The sequence below is a fragment of the Hippopotamus amphibius genome, chromosome 1, assembly GCF_030028045.1.
Source record: "Hippopotamus amphibius kiboko isolate mHipAmp2 chromosome 1, mHipAmp2.hap2, whole genome shotgun sequence".
Classification (NCBI taxonomy): domain Eukaryota; kingdom Metazoa; phylum Chordata; class Mammalia; order Artiodactyla; family Hippopotamidae; genus Hippopotamus; species Hippopotamus amphibius.
In genome coordinates, this window is record NC_080186.1 from 37,624,679 (window position 1) to 37,648,899 (window position 24,221).

The 24,221-nt window shown below is 38.1% G+C and overlaps 1 protein-coding gene across 4 annotated transcripts in view; it reads left to right on the top strand.

Moving 5' to 3' along the window:
- The window catches only part of MAST2 (microtubule associated serine/threonine kinase 2), a 223,197-nt gene that overhangs the window by 94,867 nt on the left and 104,109 nt on the right, over positions 1 to 24,221 (top strand). For all 4 annotated transcript variants that reach the window (XM_057709503.1, XM_057709528.1, XM_057709519.1 and 1 more), the window contains exon 4: positions 2,668 to 2,699. In XM_057709503.1, coding sequence (XP_057565486.1) covers positions 2,668 to 2,699 — 32 coding nt within the window. The remainder of the gene's footprint in view (positions 1 to 2,667; positions 2,700 to 24,221) is intronic.

A 24,221-nucleotide genomic window follows, 5' to 3' on the forward strand; every position in this document is an offset into this window, starting at 1 on the left:
TTATTTTTTAAAAAAGCCATACTGTGATATGATCACAGCCATCAGATTGACAAAAATTAAACAATCTAACAAATACCAGGTATTGGCGAGTATGTGAAATCATTTGTTCAACAAATAGATTTTGAGCCTCTACTACTTGCCAATCACTGTTCTGAGTTGTTGAGGGGCATTGGTAAATAAAAAAGACTAAGATCCCTGTGCTCATGGAGCTTAGATTCTAGTGGGGAAAGACAGAAAATGAAGAATAAAGATAATAAACAAGTAAAATACGTAGCATATTAGCAGTGGTAATTGTATTGGTTATAAAAGTAGAATGGAGTAAGAGGGTGGTGGGGTGGAAAATAAGTTGTAATATTATATGGAGCTATCAGAGTAGTCGGCTTCATTAAGAACTCAGGTGAAGGGACTTCCCTAGTGGTCCAGTGGGTAAGACTCTGCACTCCCAATGCAGGGGGCCCAGGTTCGATCCCTGGTCAGGGAACTAGATCCTACATGCATGCCACAACTAAGAGTTTGTATATCGCAACTAAAGATCCTGCACGCTGCAACTAAAGATCCCTCATGCCACAACTAAGACCCAGTGCAACCTAAATAAATAAATAAATATTAAAAAAAAAAAAAAGAACTCAGGTGAGAATTGAGCCAAGAGATTTGAAGGCTTTCGGGTTAGCCAAGGAAATATTTGGGGAAGAGGAGCATTCTGGGAAGAGTGCACAGGTTAGCACAAGGTTTTAAGGCAGAAGAATACCGGATGTGTTTGGCAAATAATAGAGTCCAGTGTGTCTGGATCAAAGTGTGCAAGTGTGCACGGGAGAGAGGAGGTCAGAGAGATACTGGAGGGGTGGTAGATCACCCATCTAGGTCTTGACTTTTATTCTGGAATGAAATGGGGAGCCATCCCAAGATTTTGAGCAAGAGTGTTGTGATCTCACTAACCTTTAAAAGGATCACTCTGTTATGGTAAGAATTGACCATGGTGGGATAAGGATAGAAGCAGGAATGGAATACCAGTTGGAGACAGTTGTGAGGCCGGGGAAGACCATGGTGGCTTAGATTGTAATAGCAAAAACCAAGAGATTCTGTAACTCATTCAGCAGTAAAACCTGACCTAATTAGAGCTCTTCTGGTGACAAAACTGAACTGAGACTCTTTAGAGTTTTTACCACATTTATTGTGGCTGTCATACACTTTACTGGAGAAATTTTAATGTTTTGATATATTTCATTGGTGACCTAGCCTTTGCTGAGGGTGTTATATATTTTACATGTGTGTGTATAGATATATATGCTATTACTTTAATTACCCATCCCCAATTCTGATTTCTAAAACACGACTAAATCTAGGGTTTTTGTTTAAGAGATTGTAAGCATATAAGTCTTTGGAGATAGTGAAAAAATGGCTGTATTCAGGCTGTATTTTAAATTTAAAGCCATTAAGAATTCCTGTTGGATGGGGTGTGGGGTATGTTAAAACAGGAGTCCAGATGTCCAGAGTTTTGGTCTGAACAACCAGAAGAATAGAATTATCATCATCTGAGATGGGGAAAGGCTGTGGTTGAAGTCTGTTTTGGTGGAGAGAACATGTTCAATTTTGGGCACGTTGGATTTGAGATGTTGAGAAGGCAATTGATTATAAGTGTCAGGAGTTTGGGAGACAGATCTGGAAGGGAGAACTCTTAGGAGGTGTTGGAGTGGGAGGGTAAATTGATACAGTCATTTTGGGAGAGGTTTCTGATGCAATTTCTGACTCAGTTCATGCCACATCTAAGTGTATACTTCCAAGTATACATGTATACATGTGCATGAGAAAACAAGTACAGCATGTTTATGGGAGCATTGTTTTGATGGAAAACAAAAACATGGAAAGAAAATTAAATTTCCATTTACTGGAGAATGGATAAATAAATATTATAAAAATTTATAGACTGGACTACTGTACTATAGATACATGAACTAAAGTGAAATATATTCACATGGGTAAATCTAATTATAATGTAGATTGAGGTCAGCAGATGCATATATACAATATTTTAAGTATATAATTTAAAAATGTATAAAATAATAGTAATAATTATTTATGGATCTGTGTAATAAAAAATAAAGACACATATGGAAAAGATAAACAAAAAAATTAATAGTTGTTAAGTAGAGACCTGTGGGAGGTGGGACTTGATAAATTTGGAAAGCAAGTCACAGGGGCCCAACCCTATTGTAAGGGTAATTTCTCATCCTGGTGGTGTGTATAGTCATCTCTTTGTGATATTATTTTCTATAGTTATTAATTTGTCTAAAATAATTTATAATTAAAATATTTCATTTCATTCCTTTCATATCGCTGACTCTAGTGATATGAGCCCTTTACAGTTCATTAGCGGTGAATACCTGGAATGTACACTGGCCGGTTGGTTCCATCTAGTGGTGAAAGTGCTGCAAGTATTTTGTGAGACATTCCTTTTGGGAAGGAAGAACGAGGACATGATAGTTAACCAGACTGCTTATTATTTCGCTAAAATTCAAGAGACAAAGGAAAATGTTTTTGTTTAGAAATATTGAGTTTTTGCCATTATTAAGATGATGCTATAAATCTCCTAGGACATTTAGTGCAGACCTGTAGAACTCAGATGGGTCCTTGTTTCTCTCTAACTTGTGTTTGTGTTTTATTTTTCAGAAGGAGTTGAGCCTTCCAAGAAGAGGCAGCTTGTAAGTAGATGATGATTATGATTATGATCTCCTGCTTAGGAATCCCTCCTGGGGACTGTTCTCAGTATCACTCAGCGGAGTCTCATTCATGAGTGTTTTTTCTGTGGACTCCTGACTGGGCCAGTGAAACCAGTGAGCCAGCCAACTTCTCTTACTAGGTCAGCTCCTCCCCTCTCTTGCAGCACTCCCCACCCCAAATCCTCTTCTCTGTGTCAATTTTTGACTAGCATTTGGGGGAAAGCTGCCCCTTAAATACCCATCATAGTGTTATGCTTGTGTTTTGCACTTTACTGAGTTTTGGTAGAGTCAAGTGTTTTTAGAATGTTAAAATTGACATTCTTAGCATCTACATCTGTCCTGTAACAGGGTACTAGGGAGAGGTCAACAAACTGGGGCAAACAAAAGCTAAGTTTGGGTTCACAGTTGGAATAGGGCTATTGTTTACCTATTTGTTCTATTCTGACTTAAGGGCTAGGGGAAATTTGTTAACAATCTTTGTCTCTGGATTTTAATTTCTTAAATTTTCTTGGCCCGCCTTTTCTCTGAGAATTCTGTTGGGATAGTACTGCAAATTTGGCTCATCAGAATCATCTAGAATGCTTATTATGCAGATTAAAAACAAACATTTAAATAATAAAAAGCCATTACAATGCAGATTCTGAGCTTATTTAAATTAAAATCTCCATGTTGGAGCCTAAGAGCCTATATTTTTTTGCAACAACACCCACCATGATTTTGCTAAGAAGCCAAATTTGGGAAACACTAAGGAAATAGGGCTGTGTTAAAACAATGGCTTTGAAAGTTTTTCTTATAGAAATATATGACATGATTACAGAGAGGACACAACAGTATTCATATTTATTACGTATACTTTATATCACATACATTTAAAAATGTGTGAAACACATGGTGTTTCTTTCTGTTACTGTCATTCGGGAATTTTGTTTTGTAAAAATGCTTTGATGATTAAATTGTCCTCTGAGATTATTGTAAAGTCTGTTTGGCTGCTTTATGAAAGCTCACTGTGATTTGATATAAAGAGACTGGAGTTATGAGTCAGAAAACTCCTAGGGTTCAATCTTGACTCACTTAATTAGCTTTGTAATGTAGAGGAATCCTTCATTTCCTTAGTTGCCTTATCAGTAAAATGAAGATCATGATACCTGGGTTTTGTTCTTTTTTAATAGCTATTAGATCACTTAATGTATGTGACAGTGCTTCATTTTTTAGTTTTAAGCTAATGTGTGTTAGTTTCAGAATTCTTGTAAATACATTAGGTTAACTTTGGATATATTTTATTATTTAAGAGTCTCATTTCTGACTTTAATTTCTAGCAGTGGATCTCAATTCTGGGTTCTCAGTTGTCCTGAGTCTTCTAAACACTGGGCAAGGATACTACTAGGACTTTTAATGGAGTGACACACTGAGTAGGTATACATAACTGAGAGAGAGTGGCTTTTCAGCATCGCCTCCGGCAAATATTTGTACGTGGTCACTTTCCTATTATTTCTGTCATTTTCTTTCTTTTAGTTCCCTTTATTTGGGGAAGTTCTCTGAGATTTGCCTTTGCTTAAGGTTAGGTGAAATGAATTAAGGCCTGAGGCAGGTAGCTTCTCCCAGGAATGTATGCCTCCAATGAATAGAGTTTGCTAAGAAGGAAGGATATCCTGTGAAAATGATTTTTATTTGAAACTGGAGGGATTTTTGGATCAATTTAGTTTTAAACTAGAGGAGTTTCTTGGTTATTTTAATGGTATCTAAAGTTAGGCTTATTCTAACTGCCTTTACATATGTAATTAATAAAGATCAGAAATACTTTTTTTGACTGTACCACCACATGGTACAGGGGATCTTAGTTCCCCGACCAGGATTGAACCTGGGCCCTGGCAGTGAAAGCACTGAGTCCATAACTATGGACTGCCAGGGAATTCCCCAGAAATACTTTTTAGTGAAGTGACTCACGTTTAAACCGTTGATCATTCAGTAAATACAAACTAATACCTAATGTGTATTGAGCACTGATCTAAGTTCTGAGGTTATAAGATTCAATTAGACACATTCCTCTATTTTGAAAACTTAGCGTTAAGTAGATCAGAATGATACATATTTTTTAATCTTTAGTATTAGAGGAGTAGAAAGAGTTTTATTCTGGAAGGAATCTTGGAAACATGGATACTAATCTAGGCTTTGTCACTAACAAAGTATATGTGGTTTTAATAGGAACTGTCATTTCTGGGCTTGAATTGCCTCACTTGTAAAATGAGGGGACTGGCTTACCTGATCTCTGTGCTTAGTCATCTCCCCAAATGATTGAAACTCCATAGTACCTCCTCTTCAGAGAGCTGGGCAAGCCTTTGTAGGGAGTGTGCAGTAGGAGACAGAGCATGGCTTAACATCTGCTATAGAGAAGCCAGGAAAGTAAGAACCACAAAACATAAGGTGTTTTGAATAAGTTTAATCAATACTTAAATGTTTGTAGTAAGTGTGGAGAAACTGATGTTAATAAAACGAGTGACTTTCTGCTTACGCCATTGTTTCTTGTCCTTGTAACCTAGTCTGGAAAGTTTTTTGTTTTATTTTGTTTTTTAAGATTTATTTTATTATTTATTTATTTTTGGCTGTGTTGGGTCTTCGTTGCTGCACACGGGCTTTCTCTAGTTGCAGCGAGCAGGGGCTACTCTTTGTTGTGGTGCACGGGTTTCTCATTGTGGTGGCCTCTCTTGTTGCAGAGCATGGACTCTAGGCACATGGGCTTCAATAGTTGCAGCACATGGGCTCAGTAGTTGTGGCGCACAGGCTTAGTTGCTCTCGGGTATGTTGGATCTTCCTGGACCAGGGCTCAAACCCGTGTCCCCTGCATTGGCAGGTGGATTCATAACCACTGCACCACTGGGGAAGTCTCTAGTCTTGAAAGTTTTAAAAGTTATTATAATTGTCTTCTGAGTCTTGGTCAGAAGGAGAGGGGTATTATACTTAGATCCCTGTTTACTTCTGCCCAAGAATGGCTCTTCCAAGAGCAGATCCTGCTGTTTGCCCGCTAGGTATAAAGGTCCATTTCCTTTGGCATATTCTCTCTAGTGTACTTTATGGGTGCAGAGAGATTTGTAGTTTGCAGCTGATTTGGTGTTCTTGTCTTTTGAGAGGGAGTCATTCATTTAATTAGCGTAATGTTAAAATAGCTGAAAAATATAAGTGAAGTTTACTAATTTTGGAGGCTATTAGTTGTTATGCTTTTCCATGTAATGTGGTAGTTGCATTAAAATGGACAGGAACTAAAAAATGGATTTCAAGATGTAAGTGATACAAAATACACTTCCACCCAACAAGTAATTCTTTCAGTGTCTCCAAATTAGTAAGTGGAATTGTAGCATAGAAGCGAAGAGCCTGTGCTTGTGAGTCAGGCAGACCTAGGTTGAGTCTGGCCTACCATTTATTAGGTATTTTTTCATAAAGAAGTTACTTTATTTCTGTTTGTCTTTTGCATCCATTCATTGGTTCGTTTGTTCAAATTCATCCATCCATCCATGCATCTACCATACTATATTTATTAAGTTCTTGTTATGTGCAAGCACTGTTCTAAATACTGGAGATACAGCAGGTTTTGGCAGACAGAGAGACAGACAAAAGCATGTATGGTATGTCATGGTGTTGAGTGCTATGAAGAAGAATCAAACCAGGTAAAGAGGTATGAGGGTATGTGTTTTTGTGGGGTAGGAGTTGAAATTTTAAATCATGTTTTCTAAGAATTTTGTCATTAAGATGATGTTTGAGTAGAGAACAGGAGTCTGGAATGAGTGATACTGATATATATATTGGGCAAGAGCATCCCGGGTAGGGATACAGCATGTGCCAAGGACCTGAGGTGGGAACATGCTTGGCATGTTGAAGGGTAGAAAGGAGTCTGGAGTAGCTGTTAGTGAGTGAACAATGGTGCTGGGATTGCAGCATGTAGAAGAAAATGAGGCAGGAGCTAGATTTTGTAGTGCCTTGTAGACCACAGAAAGGACTTTGCATTTTATACTAATTGGGATAGAAAATCAGTGGGTAGTTTTAAGCAGAGAAATGATGTGATCTTTCAGAAGGTTTTTTTTAGGGTGGAGGGCAATTTGTTTTATTGAAATATGATTCATATACTGTATAATCACCATTTAAGAATACACAGTTTACTGGTTTTTAACATATTTACAAGGTCTTACAATCATTACTTACTTTCAATTCAGAACATTTTCATCACCCAAAAAGAAACCCCCTACTCATTTGCAATCATTCCCCTATTCTACATTCCCTCTAGCCCCTGGTAACCACTAATCTACATCTGTCTTTTTTTTTTTTTGGATGTGGACTATTTTTAAAATCTTTATTGAATATGTTACAATATTGCTTCTGTTTTATGTTTTGGTTTTTTTTGGTGCGAGTTGTGAGATCTTGGCTTCCCTGCATTGAAAGGCGAAATCTTAACCACTGGACGACCAGGGAGGTCCCCCTAATCCATAGCTGTCTTAATAGATTTGCCTATTCTGAACATTACATATAAATGGGATTATATAATATGTAACTTCTTGTGTGTGGTTTCTTTTCACTCAGCATAACTTTTTCAAAATTCATCCATGTTTTAGCATGTGTCAGTACTTTGTTCCTTTTCAAGGCTAAATAACATCCCATTGTATGTATGTACCATATTTTGTTTATCCATTATCTGTCAGTGGACATTGTGAGTAATGCTGCTCTGAACATGGATGTACAAGTATCTATTTGAGTCCTTGCTTTCAGTTATTTTGGGTATATACCTAGAAGTGGAATTGTTGGATCATATGATGATTCTTTCACTTTTTGAGGAACCACCATACTGGTTTTCCTAGCAGCTGCACCATTTTATATTCCTACCAGCAATACACCAGAATACACCAAGGTTCCAGTTTCTCTGCATCCTAGCCAACACTTGTTATTTTCTATTTTTAAAATAATAGCCATCTTCACATGAAAAGATGCTCAATATCACTAATTATTAGAGAAATGCAAATCAAAACCATAATGAGATGTCACCTCACACCTGTCAGAATGGCTGTCATCAAAAAGTCTACAAACAGCAAATGTTAGAGAGGATGTGGAGAAAAGGAAACCCTTGTACGCTGTTGGTAGGAATGTAAATTGATGCAGCTACTATGGAAAACAGTATGATGATTCCCCCCAAAACTAAAAATAGAACTACCATATGATCCAGCAATTCCACTCCTGGGTGTATATCAGGAAAAAATGACAACACTAATTACAAAATATACATGCACCCCAGTGTTCATAGCAACAGTGTTTACAATAGCCAAGATATGGAAGCAACCCAAATGTCAGTCAACAGATGAATGGATAAAGAAGATACACACACACACACACGAATGTATATGTATATATGTGTGTATGTGTATATATGTATGTATGTATGTATAATGGAATATTAGCCATAGAAAGAGTGAAATTCTTCCATTTGCATCAACGTGGATAGACCTAGAGAATATTATGCTAGTGAAGTAAGTCAAAGACGAATACTATATGATATCACATATGTGAAATCTAAAAAATAGTACAAGTGATTGTATATACAAAACGGAAACAGATTCACAGACATAGAAAGCAAACTTGTGGTTACCACAGGGGAGAGGGAAGTGGGGAGAGACAAATTAGGAGTATGAGATTAACAGGTACAAACTACTATATATAAAACAGATAAGCAATCAGAATTTGCTGTATGGCACAGAGAGTTATTCCTATTATCTTGTAATAACCCATAATGGAGTATAATCTGCAAAAATACTGAATCACTATGCTTAAAGTAACACAATATTGTAAATCAACTATATGTCAATTAAAAAAAATAGCCATCTTAATATGTGTGAAGTGGTATCTCATTGTGGTTTTATTTTGCATTTTCCTAGTTACTAGTGATGTTGAGCATCTTTTCATATGCTTATTGGTCATCTGTAAGCCTTCTCTGGAGAAATCAAGTTCTTTGTCATTTTTAAATTGGTTTATTTATTTTTGTTGTTGAGTTGTAGGAATTCTCTATATATTCTGGATATTAAGCTCTTATCAGGTATGTGATTTGTGTATATTTTATTCCATTCTTTGGATTGTGTTTTCTCTTTCTTGATTTTTTAATTTTGATGAATTTCAGTTAATCTGTTTTTTCTTTTGTTGCCTGAGCTTTTGGTGTCATATCCAATAAATCATTGCCAAATCCAGTGTCATAAAGACTTCCTCCCTGTGTTTTCATCTAAGAGTTTTATAGTTTTTAGATCTTATATTTAGGCCTTTGATCAATTTTGAGTTAATTTTTTTTTAATGATGTAAGTTAAGTATCTAACTTCATTCTTTTGCATATGAGTATCTAGTATTCTCAGGACCATTTGCTGAAAATACTATCCTTAACCCATTGAATGGTTTTGGCACCATTGTCAAGCGTTTGACTGTATATATGAAGGTTTGTTTTGAGGCTGTCTATTCTGTTCTGTGGTCTGTATTTCTGTCCTTATGCTAGTACCACACTGTTTTGATTACTGTAGCTTTGTAATAAGTTTTGAAATCAAGAAGTGTGAAATCAAAGAACCAACTTTGTTATTCAAGATTGTTTTGGCTAGTCACAATTCCTTGTGATTCCATGTGAATGTTAGGATGAGTTTCTCTATTTCTGCTATAAAAAAATTATTGGGATTTTGATATGGATTGCATTGAATTTGTAGATCAATTTGGGTGATATTTTCAGAGTTAACAGTATTAAGTCTTACACTCCATGAACATGGGATATTTTTCTATTTAATTTTTTTCAGAAATGTTTTATAGTTTTCAGTGTACAGGTCTTCACTTCCTTAGTTGAATTTATTCCTAAATATTTTATTATTTGTGATGATAAATAGAATTGTTTCTTAAATTCTTTTTTGGATTGTTCATTGTTAGTGTATAGATGCAACTGATTTTTATTGGTTGGTTTTGTATTCTGCAACTTGGCTGAATTTTGTTTCTCATTGTGGTTTTGATTTGCAGTTCCCTAATAACCAATGATGTTGAGCATCTTTTTGTGTACTTGTTGGCTATTTGCATATCTTCTTTGGAGAAATGTTTATTCAGATCCTTTGCCACTATTTAAAATGTAAGTTGCCCTTTTATTGTTGAATTGTAAGAATACCTTATTATTTATTTACTTGTTTCTTTGTTTATTTTTGGCCTTGCCACACAGCATGTGGGATCTTAGTTCCCCAACCAAGGATCAAACCCACACCGCTACACTGGGAGCTCAGGGTATTAACAACTGGACTGCCAGGGAAGTCCCTATAAGAGTACTTTATATATTCTATATACTAGACCATTATCAGACACTTTTTGATATTGGTTTGCAAATATTTTGGTATTGGTTTGCAAATATTTTCTCTTCTGTGGGGTTGTTTTACTTTCTTGATAGTGACCGTTGGTGCACAGAAGTTTGTAATTTTTTTTTAAACTCATTTATTTATTTTATTTATTTATTGGCTGCGTTGGGTCTTTGTTGCTGCACACGGGCTTTCTCTAGTTGCTGCGAGGGGGGCTACTCTTCATTGTGGTGCACAGGCTCCTCATTGTAGTCGCTTCTCTTGTTGTGGAGCACGTGCCCTAGGCACGTGGGCTTCAGTCGTTGAGGCACATGGGCTCAGTAGTTGTGGCTCACGGGCTCTAGAGCACAGGCTCAATAGTTGTGGCACATGGGCTAAGTTGCTCCATGGCATGTGGAATCTTCCCAGGGCAGGGCTCAAACCCGTGTTCCCTGCATTGGCAGGTGGATTCTTTACCACTGCGCCATTCTTTACCACCTAGGAAGTCCAAAAGTTTGTAATTTTGATGAAGTCCAGTTTATCTGCTTTTTCTTTGGTTGGGTTTTTGATGTCATATTATATCTAAGAAACCATTGCCTAATTCAAGGCCTGATTTTTTCCTGGCCCTTAATTTATAAAGGTAAAACTGATTGATGACACAAAGAGGCTAATGCTATTGAAAGAAGAATTTATTACTTAAAATTTCCTCAAGAGAAGAGACATGCCATACCATGCAGAGCCACATGGGGAAAGCACTAGGTTTGGTCAGGAGACAGAAAGTTGCAAGGGGAAGCCAGAGAGCCTTTATTGGGTTTTCCACAGGAAAGGCAAAGCAGGGCAGGGTAAACGGTTTAGGATTTTTGTTGGTTGGTCCTTAGTTGTGTGGTACTTGGCCCTGAGTGATATAGGGCAGATGAAATAATGGTTTGATGTGTGAGAGTTTATAAAGGAGGTGGTTGGGAGTGTGGACTCAGGATTGATTGGAGGGTTTGTAATAGGAGTTGTGCATACCCACAAAAGCTGGATTACAGAGGAGATATAAATAAGTTTCGCTGTTAGTTTGGTCAGCAGTTAATGGATGCCAAATAGATAAATACAAAATCTAAGAAAACAGAATGAAGTTGTGATGATTTACTTCTGTTTCCTTTTAAGGTTTTTATGATTTTAGCTCTTACTTTAGGTCTTTGATTCATTATTAGCTAATTTTTATATATGGTATTATTTTTATATGTGCTAATTTTTATACATGGTATTGGTAAGGGTATGATTTCATTCCTTTGAATGTGCATAGCTGTTGTCCCAGCACCATTTGTTGAAAGAACTTTCTTTCCCTATTGAATAGTTGTCTTAGGTTTTAGCAAGGTACTGCTTGCTCAGACTGTAGGGAGAGCAGGAGTGAAAGCTGGAAAGTAAGTGAGGAAGCCACTACAAAATTCAGTCAAGATGATGATTGCTTAGACAGGGTGGTAGCAGCTTAGGTGGTGAGACGTGGTAGGATTTTGGATGTATTTTGAAAGGAGAGGTGACAGTATTTGTTGATAGTTAATTTTGGCATATGAGAGAAAGAGAGGAATTGAGGTTGACGGTAAGGTTTTAGGGCCGAGTAGGTAGATGGATATGGTTGCCATTTACTGAGCAAGATAGAGAATATTGTGAGTGGAGCAGGGTTCTTTTTGTTATTGTTGTTATTTTTGCTCTTGGGAGGGGCAGGATGGCGGTTGTTAGAGGAATCAGAACTTTGGTGCTTGTTTGACATCCAAGAAGGAGTGCTGATAAAGCAATTGCATATATGAATCCTGGGGTTCAAGGGTGAGTTATGATCTGGAGATACACAGTTAGGGATTGACAGCATATAGATTGACATTTAAGCTATGGGATTGGATGAGATAAACTACTGAAATGCTACTTAAGTGTGGTCAGCTGACTGGTGATGATGAATGAACTATTTGTTACCAGTTTGCCATGAGTTAATTACAGAGATTTAGAGCAAGCAATTTGACATTGTTGTGACCTTCAAGCATTTGATCATTTTTCTGTTATTTCATATTTATTGTATTTTGTGATGGTTTGTGAATGGATGGAAATTTCACTTGGTCCTTCACCACAGCTAATTTGAGAAGCACTGACTGGTGAGAAAAGTGAATCTAGATAGAAAAGAGATCTAAGGACAGAGACCTGGGGCACTTCAGTATTTACTTGTTAGGAGATAAGGAGAATCTATCAGTAAAGAAGACTGAGAAGGAACATCTGAGTGAGACTGCAACAGAACCGAGAGAGAGTGGTGTTTACAAAGCCACAAGAAGAAAGTGTGCACGGCTATGTAAGGCCAACTAAGAATTGATCTTTGGGTTTAGTGATAGGGAAGACCCAATTGGTGACCTTGGCAAGTGACATTGATCACAGGTGGGTCCATAGCTTGATTTGAATGGGTTCAAGACAGAATAGGAGACAGTATTACCTATGTACTATTTGTGTTAAAAAAAATGTTTAACCTCAATCTAATGTATGAGGAAACAGAGAAGTTCAAATTGAGGGGATAATCGGTAGGACTGCTGGCCTGAACTCTTCAAAAATGTTGAAGTTGTAAAAGACTGCAAACAAACACTAAGGATATATTGTAGATTATTAGAGAAAAGAGACTTGGTGAATAAATATAATTCTTAATTGATTTTTGGTTGGATCCTGGATTTTAAAAAATAGTTGAAGGACATTATTGGGACAGTTGAGGAAATTTGAACATGGACTTTCATTAGATGATAATGTGCAGTGTTAAACTTCCTTAGTGTGATAGTTGTGTGGTGGTTGTTCCTTGTTCTTAGGGAAAGGACATTAATTGTGGAAGTATTTGAGGAGGTATTATGATGTTTACAACTGACTTTCAGATGGTTCAGTTAATTAACAAAAAGTAAGTGTGTGTGTGTGTGTGTGTGTGTGTGTCAGAGCAAGAGAGGGAGAGAATGAGAGGCAAAGAGAATGGAGAGAAAAAAAGCAAATGTAACAAAATGTTAACAGTTGTTAAAGGTAAATGAAGGGTATATAGAGTTTCATTTAATTATTCTTGTTCCTCTGCTGATATTTTGGAGAGGAGGTAGTGAGTCTACTATTATTTCAAAGTGATTTGCTGAAAAGAGGATTTTAGAAATCATGTGATACCTGGAAAGGTTATAGAGTTGAGTATTTCCCCTCTTTTTAAAACATAGATAGAAGATATTACATCTTGTTTGTATGTCAATGAAATTATCCAGTAGTGAAGGAGAAGTTGATGCAGGAGAGGAGAGAACAACTGCTGGGATATTCTTGAGTAAGCAAAAATGGAGGTCATCTAGGTACATTTTGAGGTGTTGGCCTTAGGAGTGTTGACAGTTTGCCCACAGCAGCCTCAGATACCTCATTTTATTTGTAAAGGATTATGCAGGTAAAGTGTATGGCTTAATGCCTTCAATTAAGCACTCAACTATTTGTTACTGTCAAAGCGTTTAGTGCAATGCCTATTATTAGTAGACTTTGAAAAAATGGTAGTTTATTATTGTTTTCATTATCAGCAGGCCATAATTACCTGTAGAAACTGTAAATTCTTCAGAAAAACAAATTAGTAAGATCCTAAACCAAGTTAAATGAACAATAGTGTGCCTTAGAAAAGCCACAGGATATTCATGGTTGGCTTCGGTCACATTAGAGAAGAGAGCAACTAAATTCCAATACGGGGAATGAGAATATTCAGGGCTGCAATGATAAGGGCTTTGCTGGGGCAAGTTGGTTATGAAAGTTCTTTTGGCCTGGCTCATACCGCTTATTTTAGATGTAGCTTCCTGAATTAAATTGTTTTCATTTTTAGAAAGCTATTTCATATTTAAACCCATCTGGGTATTTTTTAATGCATTAAAAAATCTAGTCTAGAATATCAGACCTGGAGGAGCTGATAACTTTTTTGACAGTGTGCATATCTGTGGAAGAAGAATTGAAAGAAAATGAAGTTCTAAAGCTATTTGTATTTGTTTACCCAAGCCATAGGAGTATCGTATTTTGCTTTTTCTCAACTGAAATAGCTCTGAATGACTTCCCTCGCCTGGCTCTGTGGAGGGGACCTCCTCTTGGCAATTCTTTTCAATAGGATTTTTTATTTATTTGTGAATTTTATCACCAATACCTCGGCCCTACACTTAGGAGCTCAATGTAAATAGTGTTTATGTCTCTAATTACCCAGAAAATAAAGCTTTTCTAATACATATGACAACTCAGGTAATTGTCCGCATATTTATTGAAATGTCTTTATTTCTTTGAGGCTGTGAGCATTCAGTAGAGGTAAATCCTGGACTGTGGAAGTGAAGAGGTAGCTATAGCACCTGTCATGCTGTGTGTGTGTGTGTGTGTGTGTGTGTGTGTGTGTGTGTGTGTGTGTTGCTATTGGCGACCTTTATTAAACGAGTCCTTGAGGATAGTTACCTTTTTGCAGTGTTGGCTTACTCATTTGGTCAGTGGACTAGGATATCAGATATTGGATGAAAGTAAATGCCAGGTGTCTGCAATGATAGGCAGCCGGCGGCAAGCAGGGAAGAGTTCTTGGGGCTCAAGGATTTGATGTATCAAACTTTACCCCAGAGAAACTGACATGTGAAACAGTGTCATGTACTTTCTCACTCTGATGCAACTTGATGGTATTTGCCTGGATGAATGCTTCTGGAGAATGTGCTAAAAAGAGATACCACCTGCTACACATAGTAAATCCTTTGTGTGGTGTCAGTGGTGCCTGATATAAGGCTTTAGTTTCTCTGTGGACTTTGCAAATCAGGCAATTTTGGTACCTTTAAGGACTTTTAAGGCCAGAGTGATAGCTTTGTGTTACATTTAATAGTCTGTCTTTTTTCTTTTTTTTTTTTAATTGGGCTTGCACAGGAAATGATCTTACGTAGGTTCTCTACCTCTCCAGTGAGAAGGCAGGGATTGGCAGAGATTGGCAGGGATTGGCATAGATTGGCAGGGATGGAGCAATAGTTATTGCTAATTTCCAGGCAGGAACCATTTTGTAGTTAAAAAATGGACATGGTTTGTCAGTGAGCCATAAGTATTTGGACACAAGACCTGAAAACAGAAAATTCGTGAGAACCTCTTTTGTTACTGTTATGTTGAAAATGGCTATTGTTATGCTGATCATCTGCGCATTTATATGTCTTGACCTTGCAACTACCAGTTCACTATAATGTACTTGGATGTCTCAGAGACAGCTCAACTTTAGCATTTAAAAAACCAAAGTCATTGTCTTTCTCAGAAACCTACTCCTCTCTTACTCTCTAGCTTACTAAATGGTACCACTTTCTCAAGATTTAAAACTTAGTTATTCTTGTTACCTTTCTCTGCCTCACACCAACTCCTGTCTATTATACCTCTAAATATCTCTTAATTTCCTCTACTTCTTTCTGCTACCACTTGTATGTCCATATAGTCCAGGCCATTGTAATCTCTTGTCTCTGCTACTGCTGTAACTTCCTAACCAGTCTTTCTTTGTCTAGCATTGCTTACCCCTCCAGTCCAACCATCCATCGTAGACTAGCCAGAAAAAGCTTTTTAAAGTACAGATTTGATTATTAGATTTTTTTTTTTTTTTATTGGCTGTGTTGGGTCTTCGCTGCTGCACACGGGCTTTCTCTAGTTGTAGTGAGCGGGGGCTACTCTTCTTTCGTTGTGGTGCACGGGCTTCTCATTGCCATGGCCTCTCTTGTTGCAGAGCACGGGCTCTAGGAGCGTGGGCTTCAGTAGTTGCGGCACGTGGGCTCAATAGTTGTGGCTCACGGGCTTAGTTGCTCCACGGCATGTGGTATCTTCCTGGGTCAGGGATCGAACCCGTGTCCCCTGCATTGGCAGGCGGATTCTTACCCACTGCGCCACCTAGGAAGTCCTGATTATTAGATATTTTTAAAACTAACTTAGTGCGTTCTTTTATTACACTTAGGATCATATCTGAAAGTCTTGACGTGGCCCATAAAACTGTCTGTACAGTCTGATTTTTCTGTGTCTCTATATTTTGCACAGTGTGTTCTCTATGCCTGGAATGCTCTTTTCTTCATCTATACCTCGCTAGCTGCTACTTATTCTTTAAGTCTCAGCTTACCTCTTACTTCCCCATGAAAGGCTTTTCTGATCTCACCCATACCTTGCTGCCCCTAGGTTGGGTTTCCAGAATATACTTTGATTAAACCCTGTACTTTTCCTTCATAGTTCTCTCAGCAGTTGTAAATAAAGAATTATTTGTCTGTCCTCTCCCAGTGGATTGTCTATTAGTCTGCTTGGGCTGCCATAACAAAATACCACAGGCTGGGGGCGTAAACAACAGAAATTTATTTTCTCTTAGTTCCGGAGGCTAGATGTCCAAGATCAAGCTGCCAGCTTGGTTGGTTTCTAAAGAGGGCTGTCTTCCTGGCTTGCAGGTAGCCACCTTCTCACTGTGTGCTCACTTGGCCTTTAGTGTGTGTGTGTGTGTGTGTGTATGTGTGTAAGGGGGGTTGGAGAGAAAGAGAAAGATCAAGGATTGAGATCTTCCACCTTTTGTAAGGTCAACAAGCCTGTTGGATTAGGGCCACACTCTTATGACCTCATTTAACCCTAATTACCTCCTGAAGAAGATGCTCTCTCCAAATACAGTAATTGGGGGTTAGAGCTTCAACATATGAATTTTGGGTGGGGGACACAATTCAGTCCATAGCAGATGGTAAGCTCCATGAGGTCAAGACCATGTTGTGTGCTATGTGGGCCTAGGGCCTGGTGTGGAGTTTAACACATAGTAGGCAGCCACAGGTCCATTCCTAACATTTGTGTGACCTGGAACAAGAATATAAATGGAGATATACATGTCTAAGAGTTTTAAGTAAAGCTAACAAACTGTAAAGTTAAATATGTTCTATTCCCCTATCTTGAGAAATATAGTTTCTTGATAAATTACAAAAAACATGTGTGAAACTATTAGTTTTTTGTGTTAAATATTTTATTAATATTTAATTTAATAATATTATTATTTTTAAGTTTATTTAGTTAGTTGGTTGTGCTGGATCTTAGTTGTGGCAGGCAGGCTCCATAGTTGTAGCTCCAGGGATCCTTAGTTGCAGCATGAGAACTCTTAGTTGCAGCATGCATGTGAGATCTAGTTCCCTGACCAAGGATCGAACCTCAGCCCCCTGCATTGGGAGCGTGGAGTCTTATCCACCGCTCCACCAGGGAAGTCCCTAATTTAATATTGTTAATTATTAATAATAATGAGTACCAGGCAGGTATTGCGGCCAGATTAAATAAGTGAAAAAAGTACAGACATATATGTAGTAAAGAAGTGTTGAAGTAAATTTATAAATGGTTACAAACCTGGATTTTTCTACGGGGAGAAGGGAAGTCAGTTGAACCTCCACTATACAGAATTTATTTGCGTATCTATAGACAGGAATTATTTTGTATTGCTATCAGTTATCTGTAACTTAGAGAGCTGTAAAATAGCACAAAGGCAATAAAAGGCTAGAATCAAATAATTTAGTCTGTAAATAATGCATAGTTTTCAATCTGAAGATTATTATTTTTTCTTATACCAAGTTTTCTTACGGTCTCTCCCACCCTTTTGATTAAAGCAATCTCAAGTATTATTCTTGATTGTAAAATAAGCTTGGTCTCGTTAAATTTGGCCTGTTTTTTTACATAGGGGTAGCAATAAAGTTAATTTACTGTTTGGCCTTCTTAAGTTTTCTTTGCTGGGAATTTTATAAAGAATCTCAGATTGAACTTTTAAAAGCCTCTGTTATTTGTATTTTGAGGCTAGAGAGCCAAGCTTAAGAAACTCTTTATCAGATTTCATCTGTAGTACCTACAGATTTGGGTGGATTCTTCTCTTTTCAAGGTCCTTAAAAATGTCCTTAAGGGTTTTGGGCTTGCCAGGAAGTGACCCGCTGGACCCTGTAAAGCCAGGTACCAGGCCAGTTTTCCTGGGAGGGTTTTGTATTTATTGGGTCCAAAAAGTCAACCATAGTTCTTTAAAAATGGCTTGTTATGCATGATTAAATAAATATCATTCTCAGATAAGACATTTCAACAAACTCTTGGTTGCATAACCATTTTTTACAATTATATTTTAAGGGGATTCAGTAAGGAAATTTAGTAAGACTTTTTCAAATCTCATTGGGGAGAGAGTCAGTGAGAATCAGATATGATTCAGAAACGTTTCCTTTTACAAAAGCAAATTATTAAGGATTTAGATAGCTTAAGAAGAAAGAGCAAGCTTCCTTATACACCCAGACAATAGATGTTAAGATAGTATTCAAACAAACCAGTCATCCCTCATTAGTTCACTCAGTCTTAGTGTAATTAATTTTCATTTCACTGGATCTTAGGTTAGTAGTCTGCTTCTTGACTAAAAAGAGTTGTGGAAATTCTGACTCAGTCCACTGGAATGGTCTGAAAGTCTTCCGGTTGTCCAAGTGATGGCATCAGAAGCCTGTACCCAAGAGTCTCTTCTTTGAAGTGTCACTAGTTTGAAATACCTGCTACGGTCCTTTTCTGTGGAACTCTGAGACAATTCTTTGTTGAAAACACAGACTCTGGCTTCTAGTTGATTATAGAGCCTTCAAACTAGCATCAGTATAAAACAAAATCTCTTCATAAATGACAGAGACTTAAAATAGCTGTGGTCAGTTTATTATTGACAATTTTTAAATGTGAAAGTTCTGAGATTTTATAACAAGAATAATGCAACTAGCAAGGGAATTAAGTTGTTTCTGTAGCATGCAAAACAAGAATAATAAAACCAGTTTAAAAACCTTTTAGCAAAATGTCTTTAAGAGTAGTTTTCTCAAAGAAGACAGTGAATATTACATCTAATATATAAAATTTTTGTAGAATTCCATTGACCTAGAAGATGCTAGATTTAGATTTTAAAAGTAAGGCTTTTTACCAATCAGTCAATAAATAAACATTTAAAAATGTCTGAGAGGTAATTAGATTTTGATGAAGTCCTTTCCCCTCTCCCTCTCTGCCATGAGGACACAGTGAGAAAGTGACTGCTGGTTACGACCCAAGAAGTGGGCCCTACAAATCTGCTAGCATCTTGATCTTGGACTTCCCAGCCTTCAGGCTATAAGGAATAAATGTCTGTTGTTTAAGCCAAACACACATACAAAACCTTTCAGTTTCCATTTGTAGTACAGTTATTATTGATAGTTATAACCCATAGAAATAAGCTCTTTAGGGGTCGCTAAAAAGTTTTGCTTGATGAATATTGAGAAATATGAAGCAGCACAACTCAGATTGGGACTTGAACCCATGCGCCAGGACTCAAACCTGGCCAGAACCCAGATTGGGGCTTGAACCCACTGTCTTTTAATTGAAATCACATACCTGGTCTCAGGACTTAATGAAGCTCAGGTTCCTTATGTCTCGTTGCAGAAAGAATTCAGTAAGAGACAAAGTGATAGGTAAGAAGTGGATTTATTGAGGTTTGGGAGGGCGGGGGGTGAAGGGGAAGCTGAGACGAAGCGAGAGAGTAGCATAGACATATATATACTACCAACTGTAAAACAGATAGCCAGTGGAAAGTTGCTGTATAACAAAGGGAGTTCATCTCGAGGATGGATGATGCCTTGGAGGACTGGGACGGGGAGGGTGGGGGGGAGTCGAGGGAGGGAGGGAATATGGGGATATGTGTATAAAAACAGATGACTGAACTTGGTGTACCCCTCCCCAAATAATAAATAAATAAATAAAAAGAAAAAAAAAGTCACATAAAGAAAAAAAAAAGTACATTTATTTAGAGACACATTCCATTGACAGCATTTGGTTAGTCTCAAAAGGTAAGAGCAGCCCCAGGGCATGGGGCTATCTTGGAATGTGAGTGTGGCCATGGGAGAAACACACTCCACAGAGTGTGGGCCATTTCAGAAGGCGAGAGGTCCTGAAATATGGCATGGTTAGTTTTTATGCACTGGGTAATTTCATAGGCTAACAAATGAGAGGATTATTTCAACCATTTTGGAGAAGGGGCAGAGATTTACAAGAATTGGGCCACTGCCCACTTTTTGGCCTCTTATGGCCTGCTTGGAAACTATCATGGCTCTAGTGGATGTGTCATTTAGCATATGCTAATGTATTATGATGAGCATATAATGAAGCTCAAGATCTACTGGAAGTTAAATCTTCTGTCATCTTGGACCTAACTGATTCTAACCAGTTTTTGTCATGTCCTTAAGGGCTAAGTCATTCTTTTGGAGGTTGTGCCCTGCCCCCTCCTGTTTCATATACACCGTGTAATTGTTACCGAGTCCAAGCTTACTCTGCTTGCCGCACGACAGGCCAGTGAATCGGAGATGAGGTGTTGAGGCAAGGAATAAGACTTTATTCAGAAAGTCGGCAGACCGAGATGGTGGCAGACTAGTGTCTGTCAAAAACTATCTTATCGGGGTCTGGATGCCAGTTTGTTTTATAGAATCAGAGAGAGAGAGGCTGTAAGGAAGTAAAGTAAAAGGGTAGAATAGAGAGGGAGGGGCTTTGAGGAAGTAAAGTTAAAGGGCTATCAGTCTTGTAAAAGATCTCCAGGAATGACCAGCCTCTGTGAGGGGATGTTAATTTCAGCCATTCACACAGATTGTCTGCCTGTGAGCTGAACAGAGCCATTTTAGTTTAACATTCAGGCAGAGGGGCAGTGTTCCCTGAGGCAGGCCATCATGTATGAGTATAATAACAAAAGCAGCAAAAAGTGAAGATTAAAGTCAAAGAAATGGATCCTACATGGAGTCCGATTTAGCTCTTCCCGGTAACATAATTAGCACCACAATCTGTATATAGAACAGTTTTATTACCCCAAATATTGCACGTGTCGTTTTGCAGTCAGTTCTTTCGCCTCTTGGTCCCAGGCAATCACTGATCTGCTTTTTGGCACTCCAGATGAGTTTTGCCTGTGGCAGAATTTCATGTAAGTGGAAATCATACAGTATCTACTCTTTTATATTTAGCTTCCTTCATGTTTTGGTGTTCCTGCTGACTTTAATACTTAGTATACCTTGTGTGAATAGACCACTTTTTGTTCGATGGATATTTGTGTTATTTCTGTTACTGAATTGAACTGGGGTATGCTTGCCTGCCACACAGCAATGCCAGTCTACTGACACTGACTGGGCTGTGGTGAAGGAAAGTACAACGTTTTTATTGCAGGGCACCGAGCAAGGCGAATGGGCAGCTCATGTTCTAAAGATCCAAACTCCATGATGGCTTTCAGGGAAGGGTTTTGTTGTTGTTTTTTGTTTTGTTTTGTTTTGTTTTATTGGTTGAGTTGGGTCTTAATTGCAGTGCGCGGGCTTCTCATTGCGGTGGCTTCTCTTGTGGAGCATGGGCTCTAGGTGCATGGGCTTCAGTAGTTGTGGCTCACGGGCTCTAGAGCAGAGGCTCAGTAGTTATGGCTCACAGGCTTAGTTGCTCTGCAGCATGTGGGATCTTCCCAGACCAGGAATCAAACCCATGTCCCCTGCATTGGCAGGTGGATTCTTAACCACCTAATGTTTTTAAGGCAACATTAGGGGTGGGATTGCAGGGTGCATGGTCAGCTCATGGACTTTCTTCTCATTGGTTGTTGGTGGTGAGGTAACAGTGATCTCAGGTAGCCTCGGCCCACAATGGCTTGAAGCAGGGTTTCAGCTCCCTGTCAGCGATTGAGGTCGGGTAGTGGCGATGAGAACACTGAATCCTAGTCACTAGACCAGTGGTCAGTGACAAGGCCCTGGCCCTATGGCTTTGCAGAAAAGAATTCCCGCAAAGAGGGAAAGTAGTGAAACAACTAAAGTATTTCATAGGGGAAAAAAAGAGCAGACTATGTGTGGATAGACACATAGGCAGGCTCAGAGAGAGAGTCGTGCCCTTGTGGCAGTTTGAATCACTTTTATGGGGCATTTCTTCCATGTTTCCTTTGACCATTCATTTTGATTTGCCTTGTTCAAAGTCCATATTTGGTGTATTTCAGGATTTTCCTGTGTGTGCGCGCATCTTTTAGCCAAGATGGATTCCACCGAAGCAGCCTGTGTGTAGGTTTGGCCATTTGGCATCACTCCCCTTTTGATCTCCAACGAGGCTCTCTGCGCATGTGTGGTCGGGGAGGTCTGCTGACTTCGAGAATGAGGAATATGTGGTCTCTTATCTTCTATCTGCACAGGGCCCAGCCTCCTCTCCCAATTGTCCTGTTATTCTTGTCTCAGAGTATCAGTCCACAGGGAAGGAACTCAGACTGTTTGCCCCAGGGGCCCATCTGTCTCCTTCCTCAATAGGGTGATGTTTTGTTAATCTTAATTATCTGTCTTCTGGTTCAGACCAGTCTGGGGTCTGCCTGCTTGTGCTTAGCATGTAGTCACCATCCTCCACTTGGGTAAGGGGGTCTTAGTTCTCTTGCAGAACAACTCAAAGATATGCATTGGATTGTTATGTATACCCCTTGAGGAGGGGCTAGAACTCTGTTTTATTGCTGAACTATTGTTTAAGCTATCATTACTTTTCTTATTTGACTGTTTTCCCTTTGTTTTTGCATTTCCTCACTTCCCTAGTTAGTAACTGATTAAGTCTGCTCTTTGGAACTCCGGGCAGGCCTAGGAGACTAAAGTCTTTTTCTGCAAACAGGAAACAGGGGACATGGAGGGTTTTGTCACTCGGAGGGCCCCACAGGGTCCTGCTTGTTTTCATTTATAGTTTTTCGATATTGTGAATAAAGGTGCTATGATATTCATATACAAGTCTTTTTATGGACATATGTTTTCATTGTGCTTGGGTGTATAGCCAGGAGTGGTCAGACCGTAAAAACAGTATCCCAGTCGTTGCTACCACCAGTGGGAGTAACTTATCAGCTGTAAACAAACCTAAAACAAAACCAAATTATATAGAGGAAAATTAAAATTAGAAAAGTAGAGAGTCGGCCAGCTTCAGATTGCCACCTCAGATTTACCTCTGGAATTTAAGAAAAGACGTGCCTGGCAGCAGTCCACATGAGATGCACTTCTTTCACATGGCTCTGCGCAGTGAATCCATCGGGCATTTTGCTGAAGGACTCCCAACATTGTTTAACAGGTAGTTTTCCAAAAAAGATAAAATCACGGCTCTCATCCAGATATAAAATGAAAACATTTAAAATTAAAGAAAGACAGCCCATCATTAATGAGGGAAACAGACATTACAACCAATTATCAATTTTTCCATTGTCAATTCTATATGATTGAAAGTTGGCAAAATATTAAAGATGATAATTCAGTTAATATTGCACCCATCTAGGTGTTCATCTGTTTGAGCAATAAAGGCAAACAATTCATGTTATAAAAATGTCCATACTTTTCCTTGACTTTATTAGCAAAGCCCACTATATTGTAATTAAAATTTCCTTATAAATTGTTTTATTTTACATCAATTATATTGCAATAAGACTGGGAAAAAAGAATGTAGAATGTAAAGTGTGTTGTTAATATATTGATTATATGTTGAAATGATATTTTGAATATACTAGATTAAATGTTAAAATTGAAAAATTGTGTTATTTTGATAATACCAGCTTAATAAACTTTCTTGAGCCATTTTGTTTCTCAAATTTTTTTAATTTTAATTAGAGGATATTTGTTCTGCTGCAGCAGTAGAAATTGAAATTGGCAAAAAAGAAAAATCTTAAAGCAATATATGGATTTAGAAATGAACCATGAACTTCACATATCAAACTTTGTAATGGAGTCTCGTAGTAAATTATTGTTGTCACAGAAGATATTACACAATATTTTAATATCACCTTATAAATTGCTGTCACTTAATGTTGCAATTTCACCATCTCTTAAAGCAATAGCTAGGCAGCCATATAACGTCTTAAGATCTCCTTTGGGACTTCCCTGGTGGTCCAGTGGTTAAGACTCTGTACTTCCAATGCAGGGGGCCTGGGTCTGATCCCTGGTTGGGGAACTAGATCCTGCATGTCGCAACTAAAAGATCCCAGATGCTTCAACTAAAGATCCTGCCTGCCTTGACGAAGATGCTGTGTGCTGCAACTAAGACCCAACACAGCCAAATAAGTAAATAAATATATTTTTTTAAAGAAAAGATCTCCTTTAATGTTTTCAGTTCTGGGATATTATAAAGAAAACCAAAAATAGCAGTATATTCAGACTAAACCTTAATCTGTGATGGTCCTAATAGTCTGTAGAAATCAGTTTCA